Raw genomic sequence first — 23,244 nt, forward strand, 5'->3', positions numbered from 1 at the left:
TGAAATGAATGCTAACAGTGCATTTGCTTTCCTCATCACCAACTCTACCTGCAAGTTAACCTTTAGGGTGTTCTGCACAAAGACCCCTGAGTCCCTCTGATTCTCAGATTTTTGGATATTTTCCCCAGTTAGAAAATAATCTGCACATTTATTTCTTCTACCAAAGTGCATGACCTTGCATTTTCCAATGTTGTATTTCATTTGCCACTTTCTTGCCCATTCTCCTAATCTGTCTAAGTCCTTCTGCATCCTACCTGTTTCCTCAACGCTACCTGCTCCTCCACCAATCTTCGTATCATCTGCAAACTTGGCAACAAAGCCATCTATTCCATCATCTAAATCATTGACATACAGCATAAAAAGAAGCGGTCCCAACACCGACCCATGCAGAACACCAGTGGTCACTTTCAGTCAACCTGAAAAGGATTCTTTTATTCCCATTCACTACCTCCTACCAATCAGCCAATGTTCTAACAATGCTAGTAACTTTCCTGTAATGCCATGGGCTCTTAATTTAGTTTGCAGCCTTGTGTGGCACCTTGTCAATGGCCCTCTGAAAGTCCAAATATACAACATCCACTGCAACCCTTTTAACTCTCCTATGTGTAATCTCCTCAAAGAATTCCAACAGGTTCATCAGGCAAGATTTTCCCTTAAGGAAACTATGTTGACTATGTCCTATCTTGTCCTGTGTCACCAATTACTCCATCCTTAACAATTGACTCCAACATCTTCCCAACCACTGAGGTCAGTCAAACTGGTCTATAAATTCCTTTCTGCTGCCTTCCTCCTTTCTTAAAGAGTGGTGTGACATTTTCAATTTTACAGTCCTCTGGCACCACTGCCAGAATTTAATGATCTTGAATTCTGGCATGGTGCAGTTCATCTGGTGTGGGTGACTTATGCACCCTTATGTCTTTCAGCTTTTGAGCACCTTCTCCCTTGTAATAGTAACTGCACTCACTTCTCTTCCCTCACATCTTTCAACATCTGGTACACTGCTAGTGTCTTCCACGGTGAAAACTGATGAAAAATATTCATTTAGTTAATCTACCCCGTTATTATTTCTCTGGCCTCATTTTCTAGTGGCCCTATAACAACTCTCATTTCTCTTTTATTTTTTACATACTTGAAAAAGCTTTTACTATCTACTTTGATATTGTTTGCTAGCTTGCTTTCACATTCGTCAGTACTGACGAAGGGTCTCGGCCCGAAACGTTGACATTACTTCTTCCTATAGATGCTGCCTGGTCTGCTGTGTTTCACCAGCATTCTGTGTGTGGTGCTTGCTTTCATATTTAATCTTTTCCTTCCTAATAATTCTTTTAGTTGCTCTCTGTAGGGTTTTAAAAGCTTCCCAATTCTCTGTCTTCCCATTAATTTTTGCTTTGTTGGATGCTCTCTCTTTGACTTCCCTTGTCTGGCACTGTTGTAGGCATTCAACAAACCCACTCTCTTGTTGAAGTCTGCTATGACTACCATAACGTTGCCCTTTTGATATGTCTTTTCTACTTCCTGTAGTAATCTGTGATCCACATCCCAGCTACTGTTGGGAGGCCTGTATATAACTGCCAACAGGGTTCTTTCACCCTTGCAGTTTCTTAACTCAACCCACGAGGTTTCAACATCTTTCAATCCTGTTTCACATCGTTCTACTGATTTGATGCCATTCTTTCCTAGCAGAGCCATGCCAACCCCTCTGCCGACCTTCCTATTCCTTCGATAACAACGTGTAACCTTGGACATTCAGCTTCCAACTTCAACCATCCTTCAGCCATGATTCAGTGATGGCAACAATATCATACCTGACTTGAGCAGAGGGGTCAGTAATTTGGAGGAAATGTTTAAGTTCATAGGACTGGAGGTGTTGAGGAAAATCTTTTTCTCTCAGCTTATGATGGGAGTCTAATGAAAGGGTGTAAGACAGAAACCCTCAAGCCAGCTAAAGCAAGTCATGTGAAAAGAATTTGAAGAGCTGTGAGTGAGAGTAAGCCTTAACGGCTCCATTTTTAAACAACGTGGACACAGTGGACTGAATGGCCCTGTGCTTCATAAATCTCCTTAATCTCACTATTATATTGGTAAAAATTGTTTTAATGGCAATTTAAAAAATCTTTGTTCTTTCAAATCATGATTTCAAAGCAAACTAATGTATATCAAGTTCCAGTTATAGATAATCATTAGACTGATTTGTGGGAATGTTTGTTCTTTTCCTTCCCAGAGTACGGTGGTAAATGGAAGATGCTTCATTACTTTGCACAGAATTTCTTTGCTCCTGTTCTCCCAGTAGCTTTTGAAGACCAAGGTACACTGATAATCTATGGAATTTCTGATCTATCCAGAGACCTCCAACTTGTTCTTCAGGTATGTTTAGACTAGAAAGCTATTGGTTCAGGTTAAGCTACTACTGGCCACCACTTTGTACATTAATCCCAGTAGAGATTTCTGACTACTTTGGTTTCTGGTTTCCTGATGTAAGATTGCTTTTCTGACTGGAAATCTATGACCAGAGTGTACTGCAGGGATAGATGGTGGATTGTTGTTTGTCATAGATAAAAAGAAAACTTGGATGAAATGGATTCTGATTTTGATCAGGAAGTCTGTTGATGTCACAAAGTTTTTGGAGTTGTAGATAACAAAGATAGCTGTCTAAGAATATAGAGGTCAACTGGAAAATTGGACAGTGTGATGTGAAATAGAATTTAATCCAAACAAATCTAAGGTAATGCACTTCGGGAGGTTAGATGTCAGGATGGCACAGAGTAAATTTCAGGGATTTCAGGAGTGTTAAACTTTATGCTAGAAGAACTCAGCTGGTTATGCAACATCTGTGGGAGGAAAGAAATTGTCAACTTTTATGTAGAGAGAGACCTTGCTTGCTGAAAGTGGTGACATAGGTGGAGCACCGAATTTAAAAGTTGGGTCATGACAGTTGTACAGAATATTGGGTAGACCACTCGTAAGAGTATTGTATACAGTTCTGGTCACATACTACAGACAGGATGTGGTAACAAGAGAGAGCAAAGGAGGTTAATCAGGACTGTAGTTTTAAGCAGGGATTGGATAAACTAGGTTTATGCTGAGTATCCCCCCACTGGGGATAACTGTGTCTTGCCCCCCACACTTTGGTAACTGTCTCTCTTCCTCACACATGAGGACCTGCCAGTGCTCCTATTACTGATGGGTAGTATGCTGTTAATGCAGCTCCTGTGTGCTGAGGTCCTTTGGTGTTGTTTCACATCTCTGTAATCGGAAATTGACAGGAAGCATTCTAGTCCTGTTACAGCCTCAGGTGGAATCACTTTGCTTATTCAGTCTCAACCGTAACAACGTGCACTGCCTTGGAATTGAATAAGTGGAATTCATAGACAGAAGTAAGCTATTGACTCAGCCAGTGGGTGATTCTTAGCAAAGTATACTTTTCTTCATGAAGGTCACTTGAGAGATTGCCTACTGCGTCTCTGAGATGAGGAGACTTGCCAATATAATGCTCCTAAAACAGAATACGTTGCAGTGATGGTTTTGTTTAATTCTGAACATGTTTTGTTGTGTAGGTTCGGCTTTACCAGTGGAGTCTCATGGAACCAGCATGTGTTTTCCACACCGAACCCTTCACATTAAAGGCAAGCAGTGCAGCCCCTGTGTACAAGGAACTGACGGATGATTTGCTGAAGCGTTGTAGCTGCAGCCGATCTCACTGTGTTGTCACCTTTTACCTTGAGGCTAACAGCCAGCAGCTGGGACCAGCTAATTATTACCTGCTGACATCTTTCAAGGATGCTCAGACACTGAGAAAGCCACAAATTAATGTAAGTAACTACAACGTACCTCATCACTCACTCGTACCTCACAGACAGGTAAATTATCCATTTTGTTGATGAATTACATTCAGTGGCCATTTTATTTGGTACCACCTGTGCCTAATAAATTGGCCACTGAGTGAATGTTTGTAGTCTTCTGCAGATGCAGCCCATCCACTTCAAGGTTCATTCAGAGATGTTATTCACACCAGTATTGTGATGCATGGTTATCTGGTTACTATTGCCTTCCTGTCGCATTCCCATCAGCTTGAACCAGTCTGGCCATTCTCCTTTGACCTTTCTCATTAACAAGGCATTTTCGCATTCTGTCTCATTTCTTCCCCATTCTGATGTTTAGTCTGACAACAACTAAACCTCTTGACCATGTCTTTGTGCTTTTATGCATTGAGTTGCTGCTGCTATGTGATTGGCTGATTAGATATTTGCATGTGTACATTTGTACGTAATAAAGTGGACACTAGGTATATGAGTGTGGGGGACATCTCAGTCAAGACTTGTCTCTATGGATTAGGACAACACTATATACTAGCAAGGATTTAGAAAGTTTATCACTCGTTAAGTCCTTCCCTGGTCTAAAAACACAACAGATCACACTCATCTGAATTAAATTCCAGTTGCCTTTCCTTGGCCCACTTTCTGCCTGCTTGTAGCTGCACCCTGGCACTGTACTATAGCTGGGAGTAGTGGGGTATATTGGAGGGTTGTACAGGGTTTACAGGATTATGGGAATGGGGCAGTGGGTTACATGGGGAATTGTGGAGTTATAGCCAGATGTGGTAAGGCATATGTGGGTGGTGAAGTATACATGGGGCATTTTGTGCAAACACAGATCAGAGTTTCCCATAAATACACTAAGAGATTATTATATCAGTGTATTTGTCCCATGAGCAAGTTTTACATCTTGAGTTCCATTGTTTCCTAGGTCACCATCAGCCAGCAAGGGGACATATACATGATTAATCTACAGACCAACAGTATCGCTCCTTACCTCTGGTTGGACGTAGGGAACATCTCAGGGAGGTTCAGTGACAATGGCTTCCTGATGTGGGAGAAGAACAAGCAGCTATCCTTCATCCCGTGGAGTTCCACCAGCATGTCCAAACTGAGGAAGTCTCTGACCATCCACACCCTCCAAGATGTATACTAACCGTTCACATCTTCAGGTTGTTCTCCCAATAACTGAATGAACATCTGTCTGTGTGAGTAATGGTCACCACACTCAGGACACTGTTGTTAATGTCAGTTGAAATCAATGAATATTGGACTGTGATGTACATTCATTATGGTGGGCCATTCATCTAGTTTCATTCAAGAAAGGGTGCATTTAAACCAAAGACAAATCAGGAAGTCAGGATTGAAACTTTCAACTCAGGATCTTTTGATAACTTTTAATAATTTGGATTTGACTTCTGCCAGAATAACAAACATTGCTGTGGTCTCTCTGGTTTTGACAATATTGCAACATTCCTTTATCGATACAACTTCTATGCTGCAGAATTTGTGCTCACTTCTGTATTACAAGCCCATCTCAGAAATATTATTATACTTTTTATAAATCTGTGCTTCAATTTTGTTCATATGTGGCCTCTCTGAATGGGTGAACTAAGGCAACATCATCGCCAGAATTCATGAATTTTCGGATCAAACTAATTGTTTAAAAAGACAATATTTAATTTGAAAATATTGAAGAAGAATTTGTTTTCTCATGTTAACAGTTCTGCAAATCTGATTTCATTTCAAGGATGCAATGATTAAATTTATATGTACATATTCATATTGAGCATCATGGTGTATAGAAATCTTCCTTATTAAAATATACCTAATGAATTGGAGGGTTTGAGGAGAGAGTGGATAGTCTGGGACTGCTTTCACTGGAGTGAAGGAGGCTGAGGGATGACCTTATAGAAGTTTATAAAATCATGAGGTGGATTATCAGTCATTAGTCTGAAATGTGTGTCAGGGCCCAGAGTATAGCAAGGGTAAGGGGCCAGGATCTGGAACAGCACCTGGAATTTGATGCCTTAAAACAGGCATCTAGAATATGCCAGGGTGGGTGGGGTGGGGGGGGGGGTGATGCATGTGGTGACAACCAGAGTTGGGATCCTGAGATCATAGATTCCTGCCCCCTTTAAACTCACCAAGTTCACTGGAAAATTTATTAATGAAATGTAAAGAACATGAAATAAACTGTGTATTAATAGAATAAGGTCAATTTGTCTGGAAATCTACCGGCAATCCCAGGCATTCTGAATTATTTTAATTTTTATCCCCTGTAGTAGTTTCCTCTAGTGTAGTGTTAACTTCATTCATCACAATGCCAAGTCAGGACTTTACTACCTGGTATGATTCTGAATACTTCACTCCCAAAAGAACACAGTTTATTTGAATTATAGGTTATACAGCATGGAAACAGTTCCTTTGGCCCAACCTGTTTATTCCAACCAAGATTCCATTCTAAACTAATCCCATTTGCCTGCGTTTGACCTATGGCTTTCTAAACCGTTCCAGTACGTTATGAAAGTTGTTAATGTATTTATCTCAACCACTTCCTCTAACATCTCATTCCAAATACTCAGTGAAAATGTTGCCTCTCAAATTAATTTTAAATCTTTCCTCTCTCACCTTAAATATTTCCATTTTTTGTTCCCATATCTTGGGAAAAAGATTGTGTGCATTCATCCCATCAATGCCCCTCATGATTTTATACACCTTTATAAGGTCACCCCTCAGTTTCCTATGCTCCAGTGAAAGAAGTTCTAACCTGCTCAGCTGCCCTTTATAACTTAGTCCGTCTAGACCCGGCAACATCCTCATGGAGCCCCTCTGTATTCTTTCCAGCTGAACACAGTATTGAAATGCAGCCTCACCAATGTCTTGTGCAGCTGCAACATAACATCCCAACTTCTATACTCAGACTGATGAAGGCCAACGTGCCAAAAGTTTTCCTTCATCATGTGACACCACATTCAGAGAACCAGGTACTTTTAACTGCCTGGTCTCTTTGTTCTTCAACCTTCCCCAAGGCTTGACTGTTCTTTGCGAAAGTCCAACATTGATACAGGCATTCCCCGGGTTACGAACGAGTTCCGTTCCTGAGTCCGTCTTTAAGTTGGATTTGTATGTAAGTCGGAACAGGTACATCCGGTATTATTTAGCATCAGTTAGTCAAACGTTTGTCTTAGTATATAGTATATATTTGACCTTTCTATGCATATAAAACACTTAAGAAACATATGTATTTCAATAATTAAACCACTGCATTGCTAGTAATAATTGTAGCTTTCATCAGGGCAGGGCCTTTCACATGCTGTATTATTCACTTTATCCTTTACCTGTATCCTTTAACGTTGTTCTGATCGTTGACCGACTGTAGCCTAACGCGTTTCCAATGACTGATGGCATTTCACCTCTTTCCAATCGCTTTATTATTTCCAGTTCATTTTCAATCATGATCGTTTTCCGTCAACGGAACAGTAAAATGCAGATTCAGCAGCAGCCACAGATCCTCTGCTGCCCCGGGTCCTAAAGTCCACCCACACTGAGACAGGTTAAATGGGACAAGTGGGGGCAGTGCTGACTGGAAAAGGGGGGTGTCAGGGTGAATCTTGCTAAGAAATATTTAAGCCAAATGCAAAGTTATCTCTCAACACAGTGTTAACGGCAACGACTTAAAATGGCGGACGGCGTCGTGATCCGACTTAAAACGGTGGACAGCGTTCTCCTCCCTATGTTCGTAAGTACGAGTTGTTTATAAATCAGACGTTTGTAACTCGGGGACTGCCTGTATGTCATTCCAAAATGCAACATGTCATACTTTGCTGAATGAAACCCCATTTAACATTCCTCAGCTCACTTGCCCAGCTAATCAGGATCCCACTGTAAATCCTGATGCCAAACATTTGTCTGTTCTGCTTAAAATATATGAAATAGTAGGAATAGCCAAATCAGTAGCTTGTGTCTGCTCCACCATTCAAAAATACCATGATCGCCATTTTCCTGAACTAACTATATTTTTTGATTCCATTAATATGTATAATCTGCTTTGGATACACTCAATGCCTATGCCTCCATGGCTCTCTCAGCTTGAGAATTCCATGATTCACCACCATCAGGTAAAGAAATTTGTTCCTATCTTAGTCCTGAATCTTGAATGGCTGACCACGTCTTTCTGAGACAGTGACCCTGTTTCTAGACTCCCCACCAAAGCAACGACAGCACCAGCTCCAAACCCTGTAAGAAATTAATACGTTTCAATAAAATCATCTTTTACTCTTCTTAAACTCATAGCGCCTGGTTCCAATCTGTTAAATTGTCCTCACAATACCAGGAGCCAATTTGATGACCTTTACTGCACACACGTCTGCTATGCTTTAGAGGAGACCAGTCTTGTCAAGCCAGAGCAGTGTACCTGCAGCAAAGGCCAACACAGCAATTACTTTACTGCTGGTTAACTGTCAATGATCAATCTACAAGGATGTTAATCACTGAGAGGGGTTCTGAAGTGGCTTGGACCTTAAACATTAACTCGATTTCTCTCCACAGGTGCTGCTTGAACTGCTGGACATTTCCAGCATTTTATTTTGCTTTAAAGATTTAAACAATCCTGAGACTTGTGCAGATCCTCAAACCCAAGTTCAGAAATGAAGATTGCTATAGTCATTGATTGGTTTTAATTGTTTATTTAAAAAAAGCTTATAATTTCAAAGTACCTATTTCAAGCAAAAATATAAATTTTGGAACTCCTGCTGCTGGCAGTATTTACAGGATCAGTTTGGAATGTGTAAACGATTAATGGTGAGCTGCTCCTGTATGAAAACTCCAGTTCTTTATAAAGACAATCTGCAGTTTGGCTCATCAAGAATCCAGAACCCTCAATACACACTAGTTCTTAGCAGAAATAAACAGCTCCAAGGAAGGTGAGGGAGGAGAGACCCAAAGGCGAGACTTTGTTTAGCAGATCTGTGTACAGTGCTCTCACAAAATCAGAACAGTGTAAGTAAGCTCCAGAGCAGAGGTTCCCAACCCAGGGTCCACGGACCCCTCAGTTAATGGTAGGGGCCTATGGCAAAAAAAGAGAGGTTGCCAACCCCGGCTCTAGAGCCAATGACTTTTCTGAAACAGACACTGTTGTAATACAGGAACTACTGTGGTCAAAGCATGCACAGCAAGATCCCAGAAACAGTGCTGTGATAGCAACCACATTATCTGTTTTAGATCTCGGCAGGAGACTGAGAAAGTCTCCTCTGATCTCTGCAACAGTACCCCAGAAACTTGTGCATCTGCCAACACGTTGGTAAACCCTCAGTACTGCACTGGGAATGACAGACTGCCTTCTGCACCCAGGTTGTAGGATGGAAATATTGGCAGCCTCAGTAATATGTTGGCCTGAACATATTTTAAAATAAAAATAATAATAAAGCTGAGTGTGCCGGGTATATTCCATAGGTTTGAGAACTTAATTAATTTGAAGCACTGACTTTCAGATATTTAAAATAATTATGCCTTATGGCAATTATCAAACTGAAACCACAGTGACAGGCTGGGTTTGAATAGAATTTCTCTCATTCCAATAAGTTCAGGTAATCGGTGGAGATTAGCTTGTTGGCCACTTGTCAGGGCTCACATTTTCAAAGAAGTTTCGTTGTTGAAAGACTCCGATGTCAGATGGCTGAGTTTCCTAAATGAGGTTTCCACACCGCTGTCGTACACGCTGTCACAGTCCTGGGACTTGGCGTCAACCTGTAGAGCTGGGTGAGAGCAGTGAGAGGTTTCAATTCTTTACTTGAAAGCCTGTGCAAAAACTCAACACCTTTAATTGTTCTGCTTTAGTAGAATACGATTAACATTTCGACTCATCTTGAATCAGAAACCAGTGATTATTTTAAACACGCTGTTCTCAATTTGATGCAGAATCAGAATCAGGTTTATTATCACTGTTGTGACATGCGTTGTTTGTGGCAGCAGAACAGGGCAATATATAAATATGCTTTAAAATATAAGAAAAAATATACACATTAAATAAGTAGTACAAAAAGAGAACAAAAACGGTGAGGTAGTGTTCATGGGTTCATTGTCTGTTAAATTTGATAATGAAGGGGAAGAAGCTGTTCCTAAAATGTTGAGTGTGTGCATTCTTCTTTTAGGATGCAAGTATTCCTACTAATGATGATCTGAGACAAGTGTTAGGGATGATAAACTATTCACTGTTAAGAGTGGTCAGCACTTGATGGAATGCTGCACACAAGATTTATACAGCCTGTGATTAAAACCTGATCACTGAAGATCCCTTCCTTTCCTGTGATATCAGCTGTCCAAGGCACAGAAAAATCAGTATTAACCCTGCTGCAGGAAAGTTTTAGTTCTTTTCACAAACTTACTTAAAGTCAAAGTAAATTTATTATCAAAGCATGTATATGACTATACTACTCTGAGATTCATTTACTTGCAGGAATTCACATGAGCAAAGACTGAGAAGCAACCGATGTGCAAAAGACAAACTGCAAATACACACACAATAAATAAATAAATACTGAGAACATGAGTTGATAAAATCACAGACAGGAATTTGTATACTTTGGAAAGAAAACAACAGATCTTGCTTTTTCCTAAAAAACATAGCGTTGGGGAAGGAGTAGTGCTTGATAATTGTTCCTTTACTGCCAGGAACTGGGTTTGTATCGATTACAACCTGAGAGAATAAAATGCCCTCTTCCTGGATCCAACCCCAGCCAGGAGATCTCTTACCAGGAGAACTGATAAGAGAAGTTCAGCAGAATGACTGTAATGAGAGGGATTGCCATTGACAAAGGCGTGGTTGCAGCACAGGAAAGGAAGATTTATTTTGTATCAAAGCCAGTGATTATACATCACTGATTTGATAAACATTTCAATGAATCAGCTGTGGAGGTTTCACTGTTCGTCCCTGAACATGTTATGATTGAACTGTAAAAATGGAGGGAGTGAAGGGGATAGGGTAGTTAACAGGAGGAATTCAGAGTGATTCAGGTTAAACAAGTGAATTTTTGGAAAAGCAGAAATGTTTAATGAATTGTAGGAAAACACTTCAGCCCAGCAGTCTCTATTCTTCAGCAGGGATAATTCCCAGTAGATTTCTGTAATAATTTACCAAGTGTTTGGTGGGGTGGGGTTGGTCAGACAGCTTAAAATACAGTAGCCAATTAAACCCTAGTATTGTCAGCAAACCCGCTGAGAAAGCAAAAACCTACAGATACTAAAGTTCTGAGATAAAACAGAATCCACTGGAAATGCTCAGCAGAGAGAAGGGCAGTGTTGATGCTTCAGGTCAGTGCCTTTGGTGTTTGGTGGACTATAACCCCCACCTGAATTTCCCCTTAAAGATATGTGGCCTCCGGTCTCCAGGTCCCTCAACTCCACACAGTCCTCCCCAAGAACCACAGGCAGGACTATACCAGGAAACTGTTGTTTTCACCTGAACCTGTCATACACAGCAGCTTTCTTCTCTCCCTAATGCCATAAATTCTCAACCAGCCCCATCCCACTTCTGTTGGATGCCTCTGATACTCTCCCCGCCCTTTGACAGCCCAACCATGTTACCTCCATCATGGAGACCCACCATCACCTGCACTTCCATCCCACATCAGGAGGCTGTGATAGCCTCCATTTCTTCCTTGAACAGAGTTCTGGCTACTACCCCCAGCTCCCTCAAAAAAAACACGCTTAGCTGACATCAGTGAATGATTCCTATGTCTCTAGATCAAGGTGTTGATGGGAGAAATTGTATGGGCTCAAGCCAAAGCCATCTCTTAGCAACATGCACAAAATGAGCTCAGTCCCTACCCTCACCTATCAGAAACACAGAAAACCTATAGCACAATACAGGCCCTTTGGCCCACAAAGCTGTGCCAAACATGTCCTTACCTTAAAACTACCTATGCTTACCCATAGCCCTCTATTTTTCTAAGCTCCAAGTAGCCATCCAGGAGTCTCTTAAAAGACCCTATGTTTCCTCCTCCACCACCGCTGCTGGCAGCCCATTCCACGTACTCACCACTCTCTGCGTAAAAAAAACTTACCCCTGACATCTCCTCTGTACCTACTTGCAAGCACCTTAAAACTATACCCTCTCGTGCTAGCCATTTCAGCCCTGGGAAAAAGCCTCTGACTATCCACATGATCAATGCCTCTCATTATCTTGTACACCTCTATCAGGTCACCTCTCATCCTCCGTTGTTCCAAGGAGAAAAGGCCGAGTTCACTCAACCTATTCTCATAAGGTGTGCTCCCCAATCCAGGCAACATCCTTGTAAATCTCCTCTGCACCTTTTCTATGGTTTCCACATCCTTCCTGTAGTGAGGTGACCAGAACTGAGCACAGTACTCCAAGTGGGGTCTGACCAGGGTCCTATATAGCTGCAACATTACCTCTCGGCTCTTGCACCATATGCCTTCTTAACCACAGAGTCAACCTGAACAGCAGCTTCGAGTGTCTTATGGACTCGGACACCAAGATCCCTCTGATCCTCCACACTGCTAAGAGTCCTGCCATTAATGCTATATTCTGCCATCATACTTGACCTACCAAAATGAACCCCCTCACACTTATCTGGGTTGAACTCCATCTGCCACTTCTCAGCCCAGTTTTGCATCCCACCAATGTCCCGCTGTAACCTCTGACAGCCCTCCACACTATCCACAACACCCCCACCCTTTGTGTCATCAGCAAACTTGCTCACCTCCTCATCCAGGTCATTTATAAAAATCACAGAGAGTAGGCATCCCAGAACAGATCCCTGAGGCAAACCATTGGTCCTGGCCTCCATGCAGAATATGACCTGTTTACAACCACCTTCCGTGGGCAAGCCAGTTCTGGATCCACACAGCAGTGTCCCCTTGGATTCCATGCCTCCTTACTTTCTCAATAAGCCTTGCATGGGATATCTTATCAAATGCCTTGCTGAAATCCATATACACTACATCTACAGCTCTACCTTCATCAATGTGTTTAGGCACATCCTCAAAAAATTCAATCAGGCTCGTAAGGCATGACCTGCCTTTGACAAAGCCATGCTGACTATTCCTAATTATATTATGCCTCTCCAAATGTTCATAATTCCTGCTCTCAGGATCTTCTCTATCAACTTACCAACCACTGAAGTAAGACTCAATGGACGATAATTTCCTGGGCTATCCCCACTCCCTTTCTTGAATAAGAGAACAACATCCGCAACCCTCCAATCTTCCAGAACTTCTCCTGTCCTCATTGATGATGCAAAGATCATCGCCAGAGGCTCAGCAATCTCCTTCCTTGCTTCCCACAGTAGCCTGGGGTACATCTTGTCTGGTCCCGGTGACCTATCCAACTTGATGCTTTCCAAAAGCTCCAGCACATCCTCTTCTTTAATATCTATATGCTAAAGCTTTTCAGTCCGCTGCAAGTCATCCCTACAATCACTAAGGTCCTTTTCCATAGTGAATACTGAAGCAAAGTATTCATTAAGTACCTCTGCCTTCTCCTCCGGTTCCATACACACTTTTCCATTGTCACACTTGATTGATCCTATTCTCTCACATCTTATCATCTTGCTCTTCGCATACTTTTAAAATGCCTTGGGGTTTTCCTTAATCCTGTCCACCAAGGGCTTCTCATGACCCCTTCTGGCTCTCTTAATTTCATTCTTAAGCTCCTTCCTGTTAGTTTTATAATTTTCTAGATCTCTATCATTACCTAGTTTTTTTGAACCTTTCCTTCTTGATTAGATTTACAACAGCCTTTGTACACCACGGTTCCTGTATCCTACCATCCTTTCCCTGTCTCATTGGAATGTACCTATGCAGAACACCACGCAAATATCCCCTGAACATTTGCCACATTTCTTCTGTACATTTCCCTGAGAAAATGTTTCCAATTTATGCTTCCAAGTTCCTGCCTGATAGCCTCATATTTCCCCTTACTCCGGTTAAACCTTTCCCTAACTTGTCTGTTCCTATCCTTCTCCAATGCTATGGTTAAGGAGATATTCTTGATACAGCAGTGACTGCATCGGTATGGCTTCCTGCACTTATACGGAACTTCAAAATTATATCACTTTGTAGCCAATTTCCACCCTGCTTTCCCCATTGTACAGGCTATCTCCCTGTCTCCCCTTGCCTTATCTTTTTCCTACTCCCCTCTTCCACCTTCACATACTACTTTCCCAGAGGTCCCACACCTGTCCTTTCACCTCTTTTCTTCCACTAAAACATTAACTCTGTCTTTATCTCCACAGATGCTGCCTGACCTGCTGTGTGTTTCCAGCATTTACTGTTTTTATTTCAGATATCCAGAAGTTTTCTAGATTTTTAAATCACATTAGAGGCTACTGTTAAAACACATCCATAAGGATGCCAGGCATAACAAAGATGCAGTTAATAATGGGTTGCACTGAACAGTTGAGCTGTTTCTGTTGAGCCAATAAAATCTTCCATCAAGCTACATTAAAGGAATCTGGGCAGGGAGGCAGTCCCGATCACAGAGCTGGGTTTAGAGGAGGAAAGAGAGGTGGTTTCTGGAGGGAGTCCAAGCAGCTCAAAACACAGTATCAATGGAAACAGAACGTTGGGGATGATGACTGAAGGATAGATGAAGAATGAGGAAATGAAGAGATGGAATCTCTGAGCAGAGGGGTTCAACTGGATTACAGAATTAGGATAGGGGTGTGATTTCTGATCCCCCTTTCCCCACTGAAGTTAACTTTGGAAATATTCAGTGGTCTTTTCAATCATAAACCAGTTTAATAGAACATAAAGCATTAAGCACAGTACAGGCCCTTCAAGCCCATGATGCTATGCCAACCTTTTAACCTACTCCAAAATCAATGTAACCCTTCCCTCACACATGCCCCCCCCTCTATTTTTCTTTCATTCATGTGCCTAAGGGTCTCTTAAGCAGTGTTAGTGCTTAAAGGAGGTGAGGGGCTGAAGGGGAAAGGTTTGATCTGGTGTTCAGTAATTAAAGGGGATCATTCAGAATACTCAATACACAAGTGAAGGTGGTTTGCTTACTGTTCTGCTCAGCAAGGGATGATGAATTCAACTCTTCATTCACTTTTGTGGTTGCTGATTTGGCCATTGCTTTAGCAAGTACTGCCACTGCTTCTCTGTAACCCATGGTCTTCAGTGATTCCAGAATCTCCATCTGTGTACCACCAGATACCTGCATTGTGCAAGGAGATTAACAAGGGTTAACACCATTTGCAAGGCAGTAACTTCAATAACAGTGGGAAGTGAGGAGTGGGAACACAGACAACTGGGAATCTTCTTGCTGCTGAGAAGTGTGACCAGTGAACAGCATGTGTCAGGATGGTAATACAACTTTATTCTAATGTTGCCCAGCCCAACAACCCATCAATCATATCGTGCCAGTCCTAAGAGTTCTCCACAACACTGCAGATATCAGTGTTTGTGGAGGGCAGATTCAGCTCACCTCGTAGTTATCCAGCAGGGATTTTGCAGGAGAATGGCTGAGTTTAAAGACATTAATCAAGATACCAAGACCCAGTTTCTGTGCTAGAGTCATCCAGTTCAGGCCTGGTTCAGTCACTTCCAGTAGTTTGCACAACTCCAGCCTCGTTTCTATGTCCAGTTGTCCTAGGTCACCTGTTAGACAGAAACATGCCAGAAGTCAGTGCAATGTCAGCATCACGTCACCCTGCAGAATGTTCCAAAGGATGCATTAGAGATACAAACACTTCGACCTTTTTCTCCTCACTGGAGCACTGATGAAAGAAATTTCATGGGTGTCCCTGCCCAAAATGTTCCAAAATGTTCCCCTCCTCCAGCACCAGTGTGGTGAGTGGGAGTGAATGGTGTGACTGGATCAGCTTTTGGAGACAAACTCTACTCTTCCAGTGTGCAGATGGTCAAAGTAAGTCAAGTTAAGTTTATTGTCATATGCACAGGTATAATGAAATACCTACTTGCAGCTAGATCACAGATAACATCAGATATGCATTCAAAAGAAAAAATACAAATTATGCATGAGTTTTACAAGAAGGAACTCAAAACAAAAATGTTCATTTCAGTACAAAGTGATCAAGATAGTCGTAACATGGCTAGACTAGTGATTCTAATTCTGCCGCTGATTCAAGAACAGAACGGTTGAAGGATAGTAACTGTTCTCAAACGTGTGGAAATAAGATCAGATCTTGAGAATTGCAACATTTTGATTTTCCTTCACCAGAGATATATGAGCATGAACTGAGAGAAGCACAGAAATCAGGAATGAGTGATTGGCTGACCAAGATGGCAGAGACTTACATAAGGGAGAAAAAATAATTGTTACTCCAGATCCAGTGCAGCAGAAAAAATAAAACTCAATAAGATAGAGAATGCAATAATAATAAAATTTGAAATTTGATAGGGAGGAAGTAAAGTCTGACCTAGCAGTATTTCAGTGGAGTAAAGGAAATTGCAGTGGTAAGAGAGAGGAGTTGGCCAAAGTAAACTGGAAGGAGATGCTGGCAGGGATGACAGCAGAGCAGCAATGACGTGAGTTTCTGGGAAAAATGAGGAAGATTCAGGATAGATGTAAACAAAGTAATACTCAAATTGCAAAAGAGGAAAACTGGCTGACAAGTGAAGTCAAAGCTAATGTAAAAGCAAAAAGGAGGGCATACAACAGAAAAAAAATTGGACTCTGGCATGGTGTGTCAGAGTACTGGAAAACTGCAAATGTCACTCCACTCTTTAAAAAAGAAGGAAGGCAGCAGAAAGGGAATTATAGACCAGTTAGCCTGACCTCAGTGGTTGGGAAGATGTTGGACGACAAAGTCAGCATGGTTCCCCTAAGGGAAAATCCTGCATGACGAATGTGTTGGAATTCTTTGAGGAGATTACATGTAGAACAGATAAAGGGGATGCAGTGGATATTGTATATTTGGATTTTCAGAAGGCTTTTGACTAGGTGCCACACATGAGGCTGCTTAACAAGAGCCCATGGCATGATAGGAAAGTTACTGGCATGATTAGAGCATTGTCCTATTCGCAGGAGGCAGCGAGTGGGAATAAAAGGATCCATTTCTGGTTGGTTGAATGTGACTGGTGGTATTCTGCAGGGGTCGATGTTGGGATCACTTCCGTTCATGCTGTATATCAATGATTTAGATGATAGGTGGCTTTGTTGGAATAGGTGGCTTTGTTGCCAAATTTGCAGATGATATGAAGATTAGTGGACGGGCAGGTAGTGTTGAGGAAACAGGTAGGATGTAGGAGGTCTTAGGAGAATGGGCAAGAAAGTGGCAAATGAAATACAATTTTGGAAAATGCATGGTCTTGCACTTTGGTAGAAGAAAAAAATGTACAGACTATTTTCTGAACGGGGAGAAATTCCAAAAATCTGAGTTTCAAAGGGAGTCCTTGTGTAAAACACCCTAAAGGTTAACTTGCATGTAGAGTTGGTGGTGAGGAAGGCAAATGCAATGTTAGCATTCATTTCGAAAGGGATGTGATACTGAGGATTTACAAGTCACTGGTGAGGCCCCACCTTGATTACTGTGAACAGTTCTGGGCTCCTCATCTTAGAAAAGATGTACTAGCATTGGAGAGGGTCCAGCAGAGCTTCACAAGGATAATTCTGGGAAAGAAAAGGTATTCATACGAGAATGTTTGATAGTTCTGGGTCTGTACTCACTAGAATTTAGAAGGATGAGGGGGGATATCATTGAAACCTTTTGAATGTTAAAAGGCCTAGACAGAGTAGATGTGGAAAGGATGGTGAGGGAGTCAGGGGGTCTTGGACAAGAGGGCACAGCCCCAGAATTGAGGGGTGTCCATTTAAAACAGAGATGCAGAGAAACCAATTTAGCCAGAGGGTGGTGAATTTCTGGAACTTATTACCACAGGCAGCTGTGGAAACCAGGTTGCTGGATGTATTTAAGGCAGACCTTGATAGGTTCTTGATTGCACACGGCATCAAAGGTTGCAGGGAGAAGACGGGAGTGGGGCTGAGGAGGGGTAAAAAAGATCAGCTATGATTGAATGGTGGAGCAAATTCAATGGGCCAGATGCCCTAATTCTGCTCCTATGTCTTACGGTCTAAAAACACAATAAATATAAATTCATAGATAGATTATATACATACGGTAAATTGATTGTACTGTATGTACATAAAGTGACACTCAGCACAGGGGTGTCTGTACATAAACTGACCGACAGGAAATGATAAACAATGGTGGTTTGGGATGAGGCGAGATGGGCGATTGGGTGGAGGTGTTGATTAGCCTTATTACTTTGGGAAAGTAACTTTTTGAGACTGGTGGTACTGGCATGGATGTTATAGCCTCCTCACTCATGGGAGTGGGACAAACAGGCCATGAACAGGGTGGGTGGGATCCTTCATGATATTATTGGCCCTCTTCCAGCACCTTTTGGTATACATGTGTCCTTGATAGCGGGTAAGCTGATGCTGGTGATGCACTGGGCAGCTGTAGACCCTTTGTGTCTGCCAGAGTGCAGCTTCCATACCTCTATCACCTCTCAGAAAGAGGTGACGGGGTCAGAGAATGTTGAATCTTTGTGGGTGGAGTTAAGAAACTGCAAGGGTAAAAATAATATTATGGGAATCAGATATAGGCCTCCAAATAGTAGCCAAGATGTGGGGTTGAGATTGCAAAGGGAGCTGGAAAAGGCATGTAATAAGGATAATGAGATAATTGTAATGGGGGACTTCAACAGGCAAGGGGATTGGGAAAATCAGGTTGGTATCGGATCGCAAGAGAGGGAATTTGTTGAATGCCTACGAGATGGCTTTTAAGAACAGTTTGTGCTTGAGCCTACTTGGGGAAAGGTTATCTTAGATTGGGTGTTGTGCAATAACCCTGCTCTTATTAGGGAGCTTAATGTAAAGGAACTCTTAGGAGACAGTGATCATAATATGATTGAATTTATCCTGCAATTTGAGAGGGAGAAGCACAAGTCCCATATATCGGTATCACAATTGAATAAAGGGAATTACAGAGGTATGAGAGAGGAGCTTGCCCAGGTGGACTGGAGGAGGATACTGGTGGGGATGACGGCAGGACAAAGATGGCTAAAGTTTCTGGGAATAGTTCACAAGGTGTGGGATAGCTATGTCCCATAGAAGAAGTTGTTTTCAAATGGCAGAGATAGGCCACTGTGGCTGACAAGGGATATTAAGGACTGCATAAAAGCCAGGGAAAGGACATACAATGTAGCAAAAGTAACTGGGAAGTTAGATGATTGGGAAGCTTTTAAAATCCAGCAAAAGCTATAAGAAAGGAAAAGATGAAATATGAGGGCAATCTAGGCAATAATATAAAGCAGGATACCAAAAGTGTTTTCAGATATATAAAGAGTAAAAAGGAGGTGAGATTTGATTTTGGAGCACTGGAAAATGATGCTGGTGAGATAGTAATAGGGGACAAAGAAACGGCAGATAAAAATTAATGGGTACTTTGCAACTGTCTTCACCGTGGAGGATACTAACAGTGTGCCAGAGGTCTGTGAGTGTCGGGGAGCAGGAGTGAGTGCCATTGCTATCACAAAGGAAAAGGTGTGGGGCAAACTCAAAAGCTCTTAAGGTGGATAAGCCACTTGGACCAGATGGACTACATCCCAGAATCCTGAGAGAGGTTGCTGGAGAGATAACTGATGCATTGGTGATGATCTTTCAAGAATCACTCGATTCTGGCATGGTCCCGGAGAACTGGAAGATTGCAAATGTCACTCCACTCTTTAAAAAGGGAGGAAGGCAAAGGAAAGGAAATTATAAGTCAGTTAGCCTAACCTCAGTGGTTTGGAAAGCATGGAGTCTATTATTAAGGATGAGGTTTTTGGGTACTTGAAGACTAATGATAAAGTCAGTTGAAGTCAGCATGACTTCTGTAAAGGGAAATCTTTTCACATTGTTTGTCAATGATTTAATTAATGGAATTGATGGCTTTGTGGCAAAGTTTGCAGATAATATGAAGATAGGTGGAGGGGTAGGTAATGCTGAGAAACCAAATGGATTGTAGCAGGACTTAGACAAATTGGAAGAACGGGCAAAAAAGTGGCAGATGGAATTCAGTGTTGAGAAATGTATGATAATGCATTTTCGTAAAAGGAACAATAGTGCGGACTATTATCTAAATGGGGAGAAGGTTCAAACATCAGAGGTGCAGAGGGACTTAGGAGTCCTCGTGCAAGACTCCCAGAAATTAATTTACAAGTTGAGTCTTGTGGTAAAGAAGGCAAATGAAATGTTGGCATTTATTTCAGGGGAATAGAATATAAAAGCAAGAAGATAATGCTGAGCCTTTATAAGGCACTAGTCAAGTTGCACTTAAGAGTATTATTTAAGAGTAGTATAGTTTAGGGCCCTATATCTCAGGAAGGACATGTTGTTACTGAGAGAGAATCCAGAGGAGGGAAGGAAGGGGTTGACATATGAGCAGTATTTGGCAGCTTTGTGCCTGTGCTACTGGAATTTAGAAGAATGTGTGGAGGTCTCATTGAAACCTACTGAATGTTGAAAGGACTAGATAGGGTAGATGTAGAGAGGATATTTCCTGTGGAGGGGGGAGGGTATCTGGACCTAAAGGGCACTGCCTCAAAATCGAGGGGTGACCTTTTAGTACAGAGTTAAGGAGGTATCCTTTTAGCCAGAGAGTGGTGAATCTGTGGAATGCTCTACCACAGACTGCAGTGGAGGCCAAGTCTGTGGATATACTTAAGGTGGAAGTTGATCATTTCCTGATTGGTCAGGGCATCAAAGGATATGGCGAGATTGCAGGTGTATGATGTTGAGTGGGATCCAGAATCAGCCATGATGGAATGGCAGAGCAGACTCGATGGGCTGAATGGCCTAATTCTGCTCTTATGTCTTACAGTCTTATGCAATATTGCAGCTTGTTAGGATGCTCTTTACTGTGCATTTATAGAATGACACAAGTACAGATTTGCATAATCTATCTCTCCTCAGAAAGTAGAGATATGATCTACTGATGACCAATAGAGGAACAAAACAGAATGCTGTTGTAAAACTGGGAGGCAAGTGCATGACAGGGTTAAAGAGAGAGTAGGAACTGATTGATAGAGTAGAAGATAAGACAATGTGGAATTATTCACTGGGTAAGGAGAACAGAGAAACAATAATGATATTTACTGATGTTTGGGGTCCCAGTGAAATAAAATCACAGGAGCAGGAAGCATTTGTCAAGGTCAGTGCCTGAAGTCCAACTTTTGGTTATGCAATGAAGACCAGCAGTTAGTGAGAGTTGGGCTAGAACCTTTCTCACCTGTTCACTGAGGTCATTTTACCTCCCAGGTCTTTCCTGCACTAACCCCGTACTTCTCGATTCCTTTAAGATCCAAAAAACCTGTCCACCTCCTCAGGGACCAAGTCCCCACAGCCTCTGAACATCTACTGAAGAGATTTTTTTTCTCAGTTAAGTCTTGAGCTGCTGGTCCCTGGCTCTGAGACTGCTACTCTTAGTTCTAGACAGCCCAGCTAGGGAAGCATCAACCTGGACTCTACTGTCAAGACCCTTTAATATTTCCATACACACTCAGTGGCCACTTTATTAGGTACAGCTGCTCAATAATTTAAATATCTAATCAGTCAGTCATATAGTTGCAACTCAATGCACAAAAGCATGCAGACATGGTCAAGAGGTTCAGTAGTTGTTCAGACCGAACACTAGAATGGGATGAAATTTGATCTAAGTGATTTTGACTATGGAATGATTGTCGGTGCCTGAAAGGGTGGATTGAGTACCTCAGAAACTGCTGATCTCTTGGTGTTTTCACACACACGTCTCTAAAGTTTACAGAGAATGGTGTGAAAAATGAAAAACATCCTGTGAGTGGCAGTTCTATGATTAGAAAATGCCTTGTTAATGAGGGGTCAGAGGAGAATGGCAACTTGGTTTATGCTGACGGGAAGGCGACAGTGACTAAATTAACCGCACGATACAAAGTGGTGAGTAGAAGAGGTTCTCTGAACACGCAACATGTCGAACCTTGAAGTGCATGGGCTACGGCAGCAGACGACTGTGAGCATGTACTCAGTGGCCACTTGATTAGGTACATGGGGTAGCTAATAAGGTGTCTACTGAGTGTATTTCAATGTGATCCTCTCATTCATCAGAGCAAGTACTACCTTGTCTTCCTAATGAGAAGGCCAACATGAACAACTCTACTGAATAGGTCACATTATTCGGATGCCCAACTTGCATCTTCCCAGAAAGTTTAGAAAGGAAATGTTTCAAAGGTAACATCAAAATCAGCCTGAAGAAATCCAGCATTACATCTAAAAGCTGGGAAGACATTGCACTCAATAGATACACCTGGAGGAAATCTGATCAAGAGGGAGCTGTGCTGCAGAGAACAAGCAGCAGCAGCAGCTAAAGAAGAGACTAAACAACCAAAAGACCCAACCACTGACCACAGCCATCACTTACTCGTCCCCACACTACAACAGATCGGCCACTACAGCCACCTGAGGACCCACTCATGGACAACCCCTCAGGAGAACATCAAACTCAACTCGAATGATTGCACTACTACTCCTAGGATACATCCCAAACTTTCCAGGTCAGGAACAATCTGACCCTTTATTATACCCTCTCTATTCAAGGAGGTCTCAAAGCCTTCTTCAATTGCACTCAAATCCTCTTGTAACAATGGCCAAAACTCTGCTCCCCTTCCTGATGTCTGCTGAACATCATGCTAACTTGCAGTAACTTGTGTACAGTCCTGGCAATCTATCAGCATTAATTTCTCCGGTACTGATGCACCTCAACCACCCAATTCTCCACTATTTCCAGAGGAGTTCTCTCTTCTATGAAGACAGACAAAATATTGGCTAAATTTCCTGGCTAATTCTTTACCCCATGTAATTCCTCTGGCATCAGTGGGCAAGGGACCCACCTGTGTTGTTTTTTTATGTAGCTCAGTCTAGTTTTTGTACTGTGTCATGTAACACCATGGTCCTGAAAAAACATTGTCTCATTTTTACTATGTACTGTACCAGCAGTTATGGTCGAAATGACAATAAAAAGTGACTTGACTTGACGAACTTCGTCCGAACTTTTCCTTCCACAGGTTGAAGAGACAGATCGGAAGAAACTCTACTTCTGCACAACTTGCCTTAGGGAGGAGGCACAATGAAGGTCTGCTGGGTTTGATTCCTGGGACCAGGAGCTCCAGGACAACCAGCTTGCACTCTTGCGAGCTCAGAGCGAGAGCCAAACTTGCCTCTCATTAGGAAAGGGATTGACAGGGTGTGTGTCTCCAGAAACAGACAACGGATGTGATCCCTCTTACTAAGCAGACATTCAGCACTCAGAGTTAGATTGGACCAAGTGCAGGGGTCACTTCCTCTGAGAGGAAGGTGGTGAGCTACGGTTAATCCTGATGGACTCTGTTCCTCATCCTGTTGACCAGAACTTTGGATGGAGTCAGA

The 23,244-nt window shown here is 42.1% G+C and overlaps 2 protein-coding genes across 4 annotated transcripts in view; one reads left to right on the plus strand and one right to left on the minus strand.

The window, feature by feature from the left end:
* Nucleotides 1-5,601, plus strand: part of manba (mannosidase, beta A, lysosomal) — a 63,324-nt gene extending 57,723 nt beyond the window's left edge. For both annotated transcript variants that reach the window (XM_073042323.1, XM_073042324.1), the window contains 3 exons: nt 2,222-2,364; nt 3,555-3,809; nt 4,744-5,601. In XM_073042323.1, coding sequence (XP_072898424.1) covers nt 2,222-2,364; nt 3,555-3,809; nt 4,744-4,968 — 623 coding nt within the window. In that variant the 3' untranslated portion in view covers nt 4,969-5,601. The remainder of the gene's footprint in view (nt 1-2,221; nt 2,365-3,554; nt 3,810-4,743) is intronic.
* A 2,883-nt stretch (nt 5,602-8,484) lies between these two features.
* Nucleotides 8,485-23,244, minus strand: part of LOC140726230 (nuclear factor NF-kappa-B p105 subunit-like) — a 125,250-nt gene continuing 110,490 nt past the window's right edge. For both annotated transcript variants that reach the window (XM_073042321.1, XM_073042322.1), the window contains exons 22-24: nt 15,265-15,437; nt 14,844-14,994; nt 8,485-9,568 (exon numbers count right to left, since the gene is read on the minus strand). In XM_073042321.1, the coding sequence (XP_072898422.1) occupies nt 9,441-9,568; nt 14,844-14,994; nt 15,265-15,437 (452 nt within the window). In that variant the 3' untranslated portion in view covers nt 8,485-9,440. The remainder of the gene's footprint in view (nt 9,569-14,843; nt 14,995-15,264; nt 15,438-23,244) is intronic.

This window comes from Hemitrygon akajei, chromosome 4 (genome assembly GCF_048418815.1).
Source record: "Hemitrygon akajei chromosome 4, sHemAka1.3, whole genome shotgun sequence".
NCBI classification, from domain to species: domain Eukaryota; kingdom Metazoa; phylum Chordata; class Chondrichthyes; order Myliobatiformes; family Dasyatidae; genus Hemitrygon; species Hemitrygon akajei.